A 15,486-nucleotide genomic window follows, 5' to 3' on the forward strand; every position below is an offset into this window, starting at 1 on the left:
TGCTAAGGGTTTTGCTATGTGTGGACTATGAGCCCCCGCCACCCCCCCCCCCCCCCAGATAGAATGGTCATGTTTAATAATTATGAGAGGATGTTCAACTCACTTTGGCAACAGTTAACTGTCCATACATGACAAAACGTTTCAACTTTGGTTTTAGAGGTGTTTTTGCATGCGACACCATTGAAACCATAGTGAAAATGGCAGTGGGCAATGGAAGTGTTAAACGATGATCGACTCTAGAGGCATCCAAACGAAATGTTGTTGGGGCGGGGTTGGGGGAGGGGTGTTTTATCTCTGCACAGGTACCTTGCTAATCAGTGGTCAACCACAGGTCCCGTGTCGACTAAAAATGTGGGCTCTCAAATTTGCTCTGTTGTTGGCATCCTTTACCATGCTCTACTGTTTAGAAAAAAAACTTGTAGCGCACCAATCTAAAACATGCTGTAGGCTAATAGGAGACTTTCCAACGATAGGTGGCAGCAGACCTACCGGGTAAATTTCCATTGTTTACGTAGTTCTGAAGATGCGCATAATTCTGGGAACAATGGATTTTTCCAGTAAGTCTGCTTCCCTCTATCGTCCCAGAAAGTCTCCCGTTGCATAAAACAACACACTTGCACAACAACAACACACAACACTGTTGTAATTCACTGGGTGTCCACTCTTTGCAAAAGTTTGCACAAAATGGCTCCTTCACTTTTACTGACATTATTTTGTTTTTAATTTCTTGACTTACAGTGCTTGTGACAATTATGATGGAACGGTCAAACGGAAATTGGATCGGACTATGTGGCTACTTTTACAATTGTTTGCTGCTTTAAGAGTCTACAATTATTATCACTGTACATAATTTTTCAATATTATTAATTGATGCATATATGCTGTTTTGAAGCCCATACAAAATGGACAATTTAAACTATTTTCCAGTGTGTAGGTTACATTTTTTCAGTAACCCAAACCAAATCAAAATTACTCCTGAATTGGGTAGGGGGAACCTTTTAGAAAAAGCACAGTTATAAGAATATGTGTAATTTTATCAAAATAAAGGGCATGTCACATGGGGCAATTTACAGGCAACCAGTTCCAGGCAATCTCTGATAAGAAAATTCATTCACAGTTTTCTCATTATTTTCTTGGAGAAAGTGAAATACTTTGCATGCAGTGCAGTTGGTTGCCTCCAACGTGCCTGCAAAGGTTGCCCTATGTGACACGCAAGAAGCGTAGAGATTTTCAGAAAAAACAGATGAGTAGCAAAGGCTTATATTTTCCCCAACAATTTAAGATACAAATTTTGGTCAGTTTAGTTGAAAAGTATTTTTTTGTAAAGTCCCATGCTTTGCAAAAAAAATGACTTATTTTTTGTCAGCTCATCTTTTTTGTGTAAAACCACACTTGTAAACTGACACCTAAAATCAGCATAAAACATTTAAAAGTTGATCAATCTAACTTCACCGGGATCAAGTAAAAGTAGGGGGGATGGACACTCAAATATTCTGGATCATTGTTTTAGGGCGTCATATTTGAAATGAGATCAAGATGTTGCGAGGGTGTAGAAGACTGCAATACTTGACTGTAAAGTGCCATGTCTTTCATGGTTATCTTCTGTTTGCCAGTTCTAGGAACCAAATCAATTTGACAAACCTTAGGCCAGAAATCCATGCGTCCAAAATGCGTTGTGTGTAATGCGTAAAAATGAAACTAACGGTCAATTAGCAATGCATATAATAAGGATACGCATAACGCACACAGCACGATGGACACCTTGGGTTCCAGCCTAAAGATCTGGCAGAGATAACAGAACCAAGGCCCAATTTCATAAAGCATGTAAAAGCATTCTTCCTTCGCAAAATAGGTTACCAGTCAAAATACTGTACATTTACCATTGCTGTGACTGGTACCTCACTAATTTCTTGCTAAGCAGACTTTTCTGCTAAACAGCTTTATGACATTGGGCCCAGATTTTTCAGTTGTGAAAATAATCCCATTAGCCTATTTGAGGGATGGTGAACACTACATGGGTGCACTAGTGTTTGATTAGGGTGTATACAAACAAATTTACCCAAACCTAATGTGCCGTAGTACTGTGTCCACCATTCTCAAAATGACTTATGGTGTATAGGTCTATTCGACTGGATTCAGTAAGTTTAGCAAAATATTTCTTAAATTTCGGAAAATTATGATCTTGATACTTGGGGTCACACCATTAAATTTCATTATATTTTTTAAGCGTCATTTCACAGATTACATATCTACATAAAAGAGTTCCCATACACTCAGTTGGGGTTTTCAAATTTCCCCAAATAATTATTTACAATTTGATATTATATCTGTACATTTTACATATAAAAAAGAAGAGAAAAAAACAAAAACATTACATTTTATAATTACTAAAAACATAATCACAATTTCAGTCCATAGGAAATATTTACAGGTTTACAAACGCTGGAATTTCTCCAAATACTTATTACAATTATTTATACAGTTAAATATACTTAATCAAAGGTTTAGTTTGCTGATAAACTGATTGTCCAAAAGTAAAACCCTCAGCCCATCAGGTTCACAAAATGGCGATAAATATTGTGGTGCTACTGTCTACGCTTATATGATACATTTGTGGGTGGGATAGCCAACTTTATTCAGGGCCCATATTCTTACCAGCATAAGGTTACCAGCCAAACTGCTATGCCACATGTACGATTTGTGACGGGTTTCCTGGTCATTTCTGCTAAGCAAAGTATCGTTGAACAACTTACATGTGTATGTGCAGCCCAACCAGCTCCGCAGAAATGATTGTGGAACGATTAACCAATGGTAGCGGACACCACTCATGAATGTGAATGACATGGCATTTTTCTAAGAATATTTTGGAAACTGAGTGCATCACAAAACTTTAGATGACCTTGGTGAGGCTCTTTAAAAAGCGCGATTGAGAACTAAAAGTTCCTAACCATGTTTGACTACTTAAAGGTAGGGTCATAGATTGGTAATTACTCAAACAAATTATTGACCACAAAAACTTGCTTGCTGAAAAAACACTGCAGCAGTGATAGTCTTTAACTATTTTGAGAAAGGATTCTCTTTGAAAAAAAATTGGGTTTGGAGAATTGTGTACCCAAAACATTTGAATCTGAAAAACAAACCAATGACTCTACCTTTAAGGCAGACTCCCAGAACGAGTCCCGTCTATTCTAAAATATCTACCACTACATCTAAAATAATTTCTACACCAAGTGCCTCTTTACGTCAACCAATTTAACACGATCCATTATGATAGAGTGGCATTCGATCCACACGTGATGCACAAGACAATATGAAGTACCACCCATGACATAACAGTTAAAAGGAAAAACTATGGAAATGGTTGACGATTGTAAGGACTAGAAAATGTAGTAGAAACACTTGTGTTCCTGTCGTGATATGTAAAAAAGTAATAGCCCCATTGAGATTTTTTTTTTTAAAGTATCAGCACTGTCTACAGATACCTAGGAATGACTGTTGCATAGTTAATCATACATAGAAGTGCCATACATAGATGTACCGTAATGCAACCCATATGTCTAGCATTACAATTAGGACAGGGCTATGGCAAACAGCTGTTTGGCCAAGAATTCAGACTTGAACCAAATCTGCTAAGCTGCAATCAGCTGCTAACAAGCATTTGAGCACAAAGCATTCCTTTTTAATCTGCTGAGCATGATTTCCGGCACTAAGCACATTTTTGTGGTTGAATGTTTTATGAGCATCAAACATTTCTGAAAATGTTTTCTTTCTTCAATAATACAATTGATAAGTTTGTTTCTGTGTTCCAATTTTTTTTTGTTCTGACAAAGTTTGAAAAAAATTGGACAAAACTGAGTCAAAAGTCTTTGTACACCCTCTCAAGCTGTTATAATTATTTCTGGTTGTTAATTCTGAGGTAACTTATAATTTCAGTTTATACTTGTGACATAAACACACTTTGACGCAAGGTAAATTCCACTTCAGCAAGCCCATATGTGCATACATTACACCAACTGTACTCAATTACTCACCAACTCTTAAAAAATAACTTAAAACCTACTTTTAAAAACTACTTTATAAGACAGACTTAAAAAAGGCACATCAACAATGTACAGTGAGTGTTTGTGCAAAGTAATTAAACTTGGAAGCAGAGTTTGAAATGAACTAACGATCAAAGTGTTTGGAGGATTTGGATGGATGCAGGATGATCTGCTGTCGAGGGATTTTTTTTTTTTTTTTGGGGGGGAGAGATAATCAGGGATAGGGGGCTTCATGGGGATAGGAAAGAGGGGCATAAATAGACCTTTATCATGCTGTCACCATCTTGGTTATATTCCCTGTTTCCAATAACAGCAATGAATGCTAACATTCATTGTGCATTGCACCAGACTATTATTTCGTCCAGCCTCACTTTGGTTACAATGAGTTGGAATGAAGTAAAATCAAGATGACCACACCGTGATAAAGGTTTAGAGTAGACCAGATTCATTTGGTGTGGTTTATTTTATTTTATTTTATTTATTAAAACTGGTTTTGAAGCCAAGAATTTTCAGAAAAGGGACTTTTAAATCACTCTACTAGCCTAGTGCCCCCATGTCTTTGTTGTGTGCTTGGAATCTCAGGAGCTATATGGGAGGATTTTAGGAGGGGGTCCTTCTGTACAAGATGAAAAAGGTGAGTTAAAGTATGGGAACATTAGGAAGGTGCCCTGCCTCTTCCCCTATAGCAGGCCTTGGTATCAAAGAAGTTATCTTGTGTAGTACCATCCTCTGCTTATTAAATATTATGTTATCCTATATTTTGTGTGTGCACAAAACAGAATCCTAAAGTAGCTTGCATCCAGTGAGGTACATTGCTTCAGCAGTCACTGCTGGTGGATTATACATGTATCTAATGGGGTCCAGAGTGGTAATGTTTCAGCTCATTCTGCTAAGAAGGTGATGTCCAGGATCTTGTCACTGCGCTAGCTCAGATAAGCAAGTTTGCACTTGACGCACAGCTTAGCTCCTGTAACACATTGCTCCTGCTTGAAGTTAAGCTTAACTCACGATTGACTACAAGCTCAGTTCCCCGTTTGACGGTATTTGATGCTTCGCTATGCTTTCCTTGGACAAGCTTCCACCTAATGTTAAGCTTAGCCCACGTTTAATAATTTTGTAGCTAGGCTTCCTTTTGTGGCTCAGCTGATTATACAGCTGTTGTTAAGCTTAGCTCATTTCCTGCTCGATGTTATAAGGATGTTTGCCATCTTACATGGTGCCTTCCGCTCTACGAATTGTCTGTTACTAAAACGCAGCATCCAGTCACCACATCTCTAGTTGAATGTGGACCTTTTAATATTAAATAACCTTGTTCCAAGGAGGGAAGAGTGCGTTGTCTAAAAATATTACTTATTTCTTATCTTTGGGGCCTTTGTCGGCTCGTTGAGCGTCCATTCGCTTGGACTGGACGCGTTGTATCAGGGCAAAGAAATCCTCGTCTGGTACCGTGGGGGCAGGTTGCAAGACTGGGGGCTCACTCCGCTGGTCATTTATTCTTGACCCCTGCAAAAGTAAACAACAGTAAAAGAACACCATCAATAATGATACCAATGCTTATATTTTACTGTAACTAACCTTGAAGCCATTTGTAAGTTGCTCTGGTCTTCGCTCTGGTGTCCCTTCAAAAATTTCCCACGGGCTTTAAGATTTTCCAATGGAACAAGTGCCCTTTTCAAAATGAAAGTGGCCATGTCCTCTCAAAGTTAAAGATAAAAATCCAGGCCTGGACTCAGAAATGCAAAAAAGTTAAAGACACTGCAATCCGAGTCTCTTCCACAGGTTTCAGAACTAAAAAACCTGATGGGTTATTCCTACTGTTATTGCCTCACTAGTTTAATATATATTAATAATATTGATGTCTTGTGGCCCGGCAGTAAGTTGTTTGTATAACTTTCATCAACCATGAACATTAAAACAGGTGCATTATGCATGATTGATATTAAGCAATTATAAAGTATCAATAATGTGGAGTAGATGAACGTGGGGTGTACAAGGGGTACGTTGTCCTTAGATCATACGCCCAGTGCGCACATTTTTGTACTGTAACAGTACTGAGGCAATTAGTCATCAAATTTGCAAGAATATAATAAATGCAAGGAAAAAACACCATTGTTGCACAGAATTGTCTGCTTCAAGATGCCTGAGACAGACTTCAAGGGTGAAAATTACTTCTTTCTCTTAAAGACACTGGACACTATTGGTAATTGTCAAAGATCAGTCTTTTCAATTGGTGTATCTCAACATATGCGTCAAATAACAAACCTATGAAAATTTGAGCTCAATCAGTCGTCGAAATTGCGAGATAATAATGAAAGAAAAAACACCCTTGTCACATGAAGTTGTGTGCTTTCACATGAATTTGATTTCGAGACCTCAAATTCTAAATCTGAGGTCTCGAAATCAAATTCATAAAAAATTACTTTTTTCTCAAAAACTACGTTACTTCAGAGGGAGCTGTTTCTCACAATGTTTTATACCATCAACCTCTGCCCATTACTCGTCACCAAGAAAGGTTTTAGGCTAATAATTATTTTGAGTAATTACCAATAGTGTCCACTACCTTTAAAGGAGCGCCTTACATTCCCTGTTATCCAGCTTAGCGAACATTCCAAAATGTACAACTAGACTTATATCCTGAAGACACCCCAGCAATCAAATTGAACCATCTGGTTATTACACCACAGGTGTTGTTTTAGGTTAACCATTATTGTGGTCTTTTGTGGTAACATTATACACAAACTGGTGCCAGCTTAGGACTAGAAGTAGCAAAAACATTGGGCATGCAGCGGATACGCAGGTGCGCAACACAACGATTTATTATCAGGATAAATCACTATAAGGCATAGTCATGTTCAAAATATTCAAATTTTCTTGCATATTCATCAACTCACCTGACACCTCATTAGCATATCAAAGAAGTCATCATCAGGTACTCCCTGGCCCCCTTTATGAAGGAGTTGCCCTAAGACTTCCTCGTTGTTGGTCTTGAGACCAGGGAGGTTGCATATGCTGGAGCGTTGCTCGTTTAGCCGACTCCGCTGGAAGCTAGCTATCTGATTCATCAGCTCCTCTTTCATCGGGTAATCTGTAAAAATACAAAAAGACCAGATGTCATTTATAACACTGGACACTATTGGTTATTGTCAAGCGAGTCTTCTCAATTGGTGTATCTCAACATACGCATAAAATAACAAACCCGTGAAAATTGACCATCAAAGTTAGGAGACAATGAAAGAAAAAACACTCTTGCCTCTCAATTGAAGACTCTAAAAATTCGATTGAAATAAGCCCGTGTAAGCATATACAAATATTTTGAAAAAGAAAGAAGGATGAACCAAATTTAATGAAATTTTTGCAACTTGGTTGTATGGTGTTGTTTACTGAATACAGGATGAAAATTAATTCACTCAGTCATCAAAATAATTAGAAGAAAGAACAACTGTAAGAGTATACCTCTAATAAGGATAAAGACACAAGTAAACATACCCGATTTCTTCGAAGGTTTTTTCATGGTATCACAAGTGAGTGCTCAGAACCATCAAATAAAATCCCATATGAACAGATAAAACATCATAAGCTGGCCATGCAAGATGTGACAACGTTCGACAACATGTCGGAAATCAAAATAAAATGCCCAAAAATGATGAAATCAGACGACTACAGTCAGTTTTGAAACTACAGGTCTGGCAACGATCCTTCAAAGCTTGAGCGCTGACAGACACGACTTGTACTCAAAGATGTCCCCCAGCAGTATTTCACTAGGTTTGGGATCCACTGTTTGTTTACATACAGTGATGACACACAACTTATGATGTATTTCTGTCTTCAACAACAGAACAGGGGCGTCCGTCTCCGACAGACATCTCTCGGAATCGCAGAATCCCTAGGCCGAACTGCAGATGGGGAAATGGATAATGGAATATTTTTGTTGATCTAGCTGGATGGAGTTTTCTGTTTAGTCGCTCCGAAGAAGAATACTAGTAGATTGAACTATGCTCTCAATTATCCAACCGTAAGGTTAGATTATTTTGGCGTTAATTATGACGAGAGTCCGCAAAACACAAAACACATTTGAAATACTCCTTGGCTTGAGTCCAACAATGGTGCGTGTAGTTTACTGACATTTGTGTTCACTCAGCAATGTATGGAATCCTGTTAAACGACCATGCACCATTTAACACGCCACATATTCAAGGCACTCCAGTTGTTTATCTCTGTCAGGAGTTCAAACTTATCCAGTAACACCGCTGCAAAAATCTCACCAAATCTCACTAAATCTCCATCGCGGATGAGAAGAGATCTCTCTCTTTCTCTTCCAGGAGGCTGGGTTTTGTAAATGCAGGGAGATTCTGTACGGGGAGCAGTGTACTGTTTATCGCCGATGATGAACTACTGTGTGAGTTGTATGTCACAGCAGGTGTTCTTCAACGCTGGGTAGGAAGGCTGTGATGGCCATATGGCATATATAAGGCGGGAGGGGGGGGGGTAATCAAACATGGCTCACTTATGCACCGTGGAGTCGGGTGAATACATCCCCCCAAAGATCCTCACTTTCCAAGCAAGAGTCACTTTTAAAGTCAAAATTGTGAAATTACCAAGAAAAAATTCCAGCTTAAATCTGTAAGCTCAACAATCATAATATAATGCACCAATACAAATCCTTCAGGGAAGATAATCCGTTTTGAAGTGCTGTCAAAGCAAAGTCCGGGAAAAATTTGAAGACTCGCAAATCAGCATCCTTTATTTTGACAGCCATATATGTAAGCCAAACACGATTCTGAATAAAATTCCTGAAAACAATTTCCTGTATGTGAGAATATGTACCTTCACAATAATTTTTTCAGTGTTTTTGTTTAAACAGGAAGGCCATGAACTTGTAGTTTTCATATGTGATGGTAGTACGTTGAATTTAATCAATACTGTAGGATGGTGTTAATTAATTTACTCCTTAAAAATCGCTGAAGTATAACCCCCTTTAAAGAAAGGTTCATTCATGATGAAACAACGATGAAAAAACAATCATTAGAGAGAGCATGAACCTTAATGAATGACTAATTAATTTCAATACACAAACAATCGATCGCCAACGCGGGGTTGTGACACGTTGATTAACAAGTAATCCTGACCGGGGTTAGTGGGAGGGGGGGGGGGTGATAAATTATAGACGCCATATCTGTACTGAGCGCGTGCTGCTGCTCCATGTGCCCCCAGGATTGCTGAGAAATTGTTTGGGAATATCAATGTAAGGGAAATCGCTGGATCTTTTATGTGAAGAAACAGGTGCAATAGACAACTGTATGCCGGAACACATAAAAGCATTTAACATATCACTATTTTATTGTGTCTGTACAGGAAATAGCGTAGAGATCTTCCTACATTCAAAATTTCTCTTTCCAGATGTAAAAGGTAAATGTTCACATACATGTATAAGGTGTACATATCAAGATAGACTTAATGTTAGTGATAAGACTGCAAAAATATTAAATTGTGTTCTGGAATGCGACAGACAAAAAATTTCTTTCTTAATAAAAACAAGATTAACAACCAAATGTCCACATGATTTTTAGGATAAGCAAACAACAGCTGAATGCCAGTAACAAGCAATATGCAACAATGGTTGGTAATCTTGTTTTAATCAAGGAAGAAATTTCATGCTAAGCAAATTGTTGTGCTTACTGGCTTGATGAAATTGGGCCCTGGTCATTGCCATTAACCTGCCCTATCCTTCCCTAGCTCAAGGACACAAGTGTCATGACCGGAATTCGAACCCACCCTCAGATGGCTAAACCATCAGAATGTGAGCTCAATGCAGGAGACCGCTCGGTCACGACACGCCACAAAAACAAATAGGCATCTACAATAGTCGTCTTGGTGACTTGGCAACACTGCATAAATGACTCTTAATTACATGGACAAATACTCCATCTAATCCGGGAAGAGTAAAAAACACACAAAGTTCAAGTCGCTTTAAGTCGGCAAACGCCCGAGTAAAGGTCTCAAATCAATTCTGGCATTTGGACGACACTCTGCCTGACACTCTGTAGAGCCGTATGGGTAAATAGTTAACTCGAACGAACTCAATGACTTGACATGACCGAGTCCTTCCAGCAGGCATTTTTTGGGCTCCGTATAAGAGGGTAGGCTGGGGACTCTGCAGGCTCTAGGGTCTGACAGTGAAGTTATGCATGCCACCGGTTGTCAGCCCTCTAGGCTCCAGACAAACCAAATGGTTTATTTTTCAAGACTCTTGCAGTAAATTAACAGAGTCCAATTTTAAAAGATACCTATTAAGCTTATTACTCACATATAGTTTGCTGTCTTTTTCAGTAAAATATTGTCATGGAATAAGAAGATTAATTCAAGTTAAAGTGACTGGAATGTAAAAGACCCATGTATTGTAAATATCCCACTCCAACAAGGCCATGTATCAAATTTTGCTCTGAGAGAGAATCAAGTAAAGTTACTGTTTACACTTTTTTACCAAATCACTTCAGAGGGAGCTGTTTCTCACAATGTTTTATACTATCAACCTCTCCCTATTACTCGTAATCAAGAAAGGTTTTATGCTAATCATTATTTTAAGTAATTAACAATAGTGTCCACTGCCTTTAATAAGAAGAGCCTCTTCATAACAGGCCTGTTTATAATGAGGGCTGACAGTATCTCGTTCAATTCCTGATGGGACTAGGCCAAGTCTATTCATCTGGATATTCATCTAACAACGTGGCCTGGGGACTCGACTCGGAATCCGTCGTCCGTCGGACTGGGAAGAAAATGAAAATGAAAATAGAGGAACCTGCCATGCGGCATTAATGCACATGACATGCTAATTGAATACGTCTGCGCCATGATCCCATTCATGGGCACAGTGGCACATTGAGCAAGCTTTGGGTCATCCACAATCCGCACACCAACAAAATAACGAATGGCGGAATTGACCGACGGTAAACTTGTAACCCCCTCCGAATGACGTCAAACCAACCAGCCCTTCACGATTACCAATAATCTCCTTGATAAGCTTAATTACGCAGGTTGATTAGTTTCCGCTGGTACAATGGTTACTGCTAAAGTTTTATAATGGAAACTACATGCACGTAGAAAATGTTTGCTATTATATAAGAGTCCAATGATAAGTTAAGTTTTTACAACTTTTTATAACTAACAAAAATTCAACTGAATACAAATTAAGTTGACTACTAAATATCCTTACAAAAAACACCATAAGGTTATAATAATATGAATAAAAACCCTACTTACATTGTGCGTTTTCCATATAAAAAATGCCTAAATGTTTCTTATACTCAGGTGAACTAAAATACTTAAAATAAAGAAAGAACAAATATCCCGGGGAAAAAAAACAATAGAAAAAAAAAATGACAACACTTATGCAAAATGTTAATGCAAATTAAGATTGTCTTTTACCGAACGATACCCTGTACAAGCACGAGCAAGACAATCAATAGCCCATTGCATTAATTAATTGAGATTTAAGCGGATTGGACCAAATTCTTGGCTTAAATAACAACACCATCACTAAACCCACAATCTCTTGGATTAATTATTACTGTCATTGGTCATGCTTACGAAAATACAAAACACTCTTAAATAAAACCAACATGAGCGATATGCTTTAAAGTTGCAGGGTCTAATTTATTTTAAAAGAATGTTTTTCTTTAAATTAACCATGACCCACTCGAATATAATCCAATTCGTGCATAATGGCGATCGTAGTTAATTACCGAGCTAGCATGTATTCTAGATCGCGCATATGACTGGGGGGGGGGGGGGAATGTCAATGTGAACGAACTTCGGTCTCCGAGTACTATTATTAAACCATGCCTTGGGCCGCCAATGGGGAAAGTTGTGTTTCGCCCGACATTGCCGTTAATCACTATCTGTGTTTCTCATGGGAGCAGAAGACCCGTGGCCAGAGGGAGGGGAGAGGGCGGGCAGTCTTTCAAGGCTTTTCATGATGAATTCCAGACGACATATCAAATGTAATGGATTATTTCTTGACAAATTAGGTTATCGTTTTAAGGTGTTATATATACAGGATTGGTGGAGGTGATAAAACAGTCGTAGACAGTGTTCATGTTTTATGAGATCACCCATTTCTTCAAATAACACACCTGTGAAAAAAATTGTGCTGAAGCCGTTGTAAGATCAAGAGAAAATTAGTGAAAAACCAAGCACAATTTTTTGCGCGTAAAACACATTTTCCTTCATTTTGATTGTTATAATCAAACCAAAACTAGCAGTTGTGTCTTTTTAGGTTTCTAGATACAGTTTTTCTCCAATGAGGCTTTGTTTCAGTTCAGCAGGAAATATTTCACAGAAACAAAAAAAATTGTTTTTAGTATGACCTTTATATAAGCACTATCTTTCCAACTAAAATAAATTGATGCTTTTTATGTTTATCCTTTAAAGACCGGATTGGTTTAGGAACGATACATCACAGGGTTAACTATATTCAGGATTGGGTCTCAAACAAGGAAAAAAACAAGGAAAAATTGTACCTTTTCAACTTGTTGAATTTATTATTTAATAGTGCAAAACACATGTTCATAAATTTATTACTTATGTTTTTGGAGTATCATTCATACATTATTGTCAACAAACTCTGTTGACCAACCCTGAAAAAAATATTTTCAAAACAAGCATCTCTACTCCGTTTACCAATTATAATTTGTTCTTAAAATCAATAACTAAGGAGTCCAATGTCAGTCGGGGCCAAGTGTTTGGACTCCTATTTCCCAATGAAAAAAAAGGAACCCTTACAAACAAGTCTTTCAGTTCATAACAACGCGTCGAGAAAACCTAACACTGTGTTATCTTTTTAAAATAATCCATCCAAGGTTGTATCCATTGCCAATAACGCAGCCATTCGCACTTTGAGAACCAGTTCCTATATAAATCAATCAATACATTCCTTCAATGCTTGAATACCTCCAGTGTGTTATAAAATAAATATTGCTTCACGGACAAGGGTGACGTCAGAAATAAAAACCAACTTCAAGAAGAGTTGCTCCGAGAAAGCCTGCCATCCCAATTTCCTTGTCCGCTGATAGACCATTTAAAAGACGTCATCTGTTTCTCTCTGACCCCGGACTTGAGATACAAAGAGGCTTGGCACAACACAAAGTGTTCACGGGGGACCAAGCTGTAATTGGTTAACGGCTCGCGCATGAGTAGCAATTGGGAAGGTGCTATTTTTCAAACTTATCCCCCTTTTTAGTGTTGACCAAGAGGCGACATGCGGAAGATGTAATTCCCACGGGCGGATGGGGAGCATTCGTGAGATAATAACACCAACGCAAGGGTGTTGTGACGATAAAAATAAAACTACACATTTTTCCGCAATTAAAGGGGATTACATTACATGTATCGTGCTGACAACTAGCACAATACATGCTTCTATTAAAATCTCATTTTACAACTCCATTTCACATTTCAGTTCAACTTAAAGGCCAGAATAATTTGTCATTGTCTTAAATTTACATGAATATTTATTCTTTAGCTAATAATATGTTACAGCCGTTTACAAAAAATAGTACACTCTGTCCGAAAAGCCATTAATAATTACTCACTGTCAATATTAATCTTAACAGCTATTTTTTCATCTTTTTTTTCTTTCTTGCGTAGTTGTTGCAAAAAAATAATTGTCCGAAGGAGTATTCAAGTTTGAAATACTACAACCTCTGAGAAATTTAGTTTGAATAAAATTTTCACAGATTTCACAGATACTTTGGAGTGTCTTCTCTGACTTATACTATTTCTTCGAAGCCATTGATAATGTAATAGTTTCAATGATTTGGATTTCTAAATAAAAAGTGTAGACTCGTAATATTGCTAGTGTGTACACATTAACAGTCAATGCTAACCTAATACTCATCATTTATTTGAGTGTAGATTCATAACAAACTTGAGTGTTGGTGTAGATTCGTAAAAATAACTCACACTTTCATCAACAGAGCGACATTACAGAAATAAATTCAACATGCGTAACATAGATGCCAGTTCTCCGAAGAACCCAGAAATAATGTTGTCTTGATAAGGTACTGCTCTAGTTAATAACGCTAGCTGGCACTCGAGTGTTTTCTCGTATGCCAGAACGAATTACTGACGGGTGACTTAATACTTCTTCATTAGGACTTTAGCTGAAGGGGACAAAGTACACTTGAGGGTTTAAATGTTTCAAGGAAACTTGATTGGAGTTTAAAGACAGGCACAGATTTAGTGGAAGGTTTCAGGCTCTTCTTTTTTTGCCGTATCATTTTGGACTAAACAGGACTGGAGTGTATTTACACTGTATTAAGGTTTATGCATAAAAAATTGTAATGAATGATAATCAGTTCTTATAGGTGTTATACAGAGCTTTTCTTATAGGATATAGTCCTTGAAAAAGAATAGGAACATTTTAACGAGTACATGTACAAGGGCTGATCTACTTGGTGAAGGCCTTAATAGACATTTCAGGCAGGGTTTTCCTCAGCATTTTTCAAAACTGTAGGGCATTCTGGACCCAAATATGTGGATGTTTGGATGAAACACACTGTGTTGAACAAAGGCCTACAAAGTCTGCACTCACCAGTGGCCCTATTTCATAAGCACAAAAAGTAGCTAAGAACAACAACAACATGCTAACAAAAATATGGTACCCTGCTAATTTTTGCTTAGCAGACAATATTTTTGCTTAGCAGCTGCTTAGGCAGCTCTATGAAATTGGGCCCAGGTTGGACTCTCCTGTGTGTCAGTGCAGTGCAATAAAGACTTGCGTCCTAGGGATACACATATGTTTGCAATACTGCACGTATAGTTTGGGGAATGTCATGAAAAAAAGGCAGGCGGGACAAGACTCACAAATGTCACAGTTGAATATAACAGCTGTTCCAACCCCCACATATTAAGCCTCAAATCATACAGAGTAAGAAATAAATATATTAGTGGGTAAGTGAAAAACATGTCTCAAAAATTGAGAAAAGAGCACTTCCATTAGGCCATGAATCTGTTTACATGGCAAGTGCGTGTTAAGGTAGGGTCATGGATTGATAAACATAATTGTAAGAAAGACCCAATAAAAGTCACATGTGAAAGTTTCAGCTGAACACAGTGTCTACTTGCTGAGAAATCAGTGAACAAAACTTTATAACAGTATTTTTACAAGCTTGCCAAATCCATACATGTTTAGCCTGGTGAGAGCGAACACCAAATGCATCTCTGGTCGCAGCATTAATGAGCCAACCATGGTCATTTATGGTAATTGATTTTTGAATATGCATTCAACTTCGTTTTTATACATAACTCAAACAAAGATACTTGCCATTTGATTTTTTTCTTTAAATTAAACACACAATGGACATGGAAAAAACTCACCAACCTCAATATTTTTACGATTACGTTGACGATTACTCAATAAGCTTCAAAAAGTAAACAAACCCAGAACATT

The 15,486-nt window shown here is 37.8% G+C and overlaps 1 protein-coding gene across 1 annotated transcript in view; it reads right to left on the bottom strand.

Annotated features, from left to right (window-relative positions):
• Positions 1-4,394: 4,394 nt before the first annotated feature.
• LOC117303008 (G-protein-signaling modulator 2-like) overlaps positions 4,395-15,486 on the bottom strand; it is a 48,755-nt gene continuing 37,663 nt past the window's right edge. Inside the window, exons 14-15 of the mRNA XM_033787037.1 lie at positions 6,932-7,125; positions 4,395-5,543 (exon numbers count right to left, since the gene is read on the bottom strand). Coding sequence (XP_033642928.1) covers positions 5,391-5,543; positions 6,932-7,125 — 347 coding nt within the window. The 3' untranslated portion in view covers positions 4,395-5,390. The remainder of the gene's footprint in view (positions 5,544-6,931; positions 7,126-15,486) is intronic.

This window comes from Asterias rubens, chromosome 19 (genome assembly GCF_902459465.1).
Source record: "Asterias rubens chromosome 19, eAstRub1.3, whole genome shotgun sequence".
Taxonomy (NCBI): domain Eukaryota; kingdom Metazoa; phylum Echinodermata; class Asteroidea; order Forcipulatida; family Asteriidae; genus Asterias; species Asterias rubens.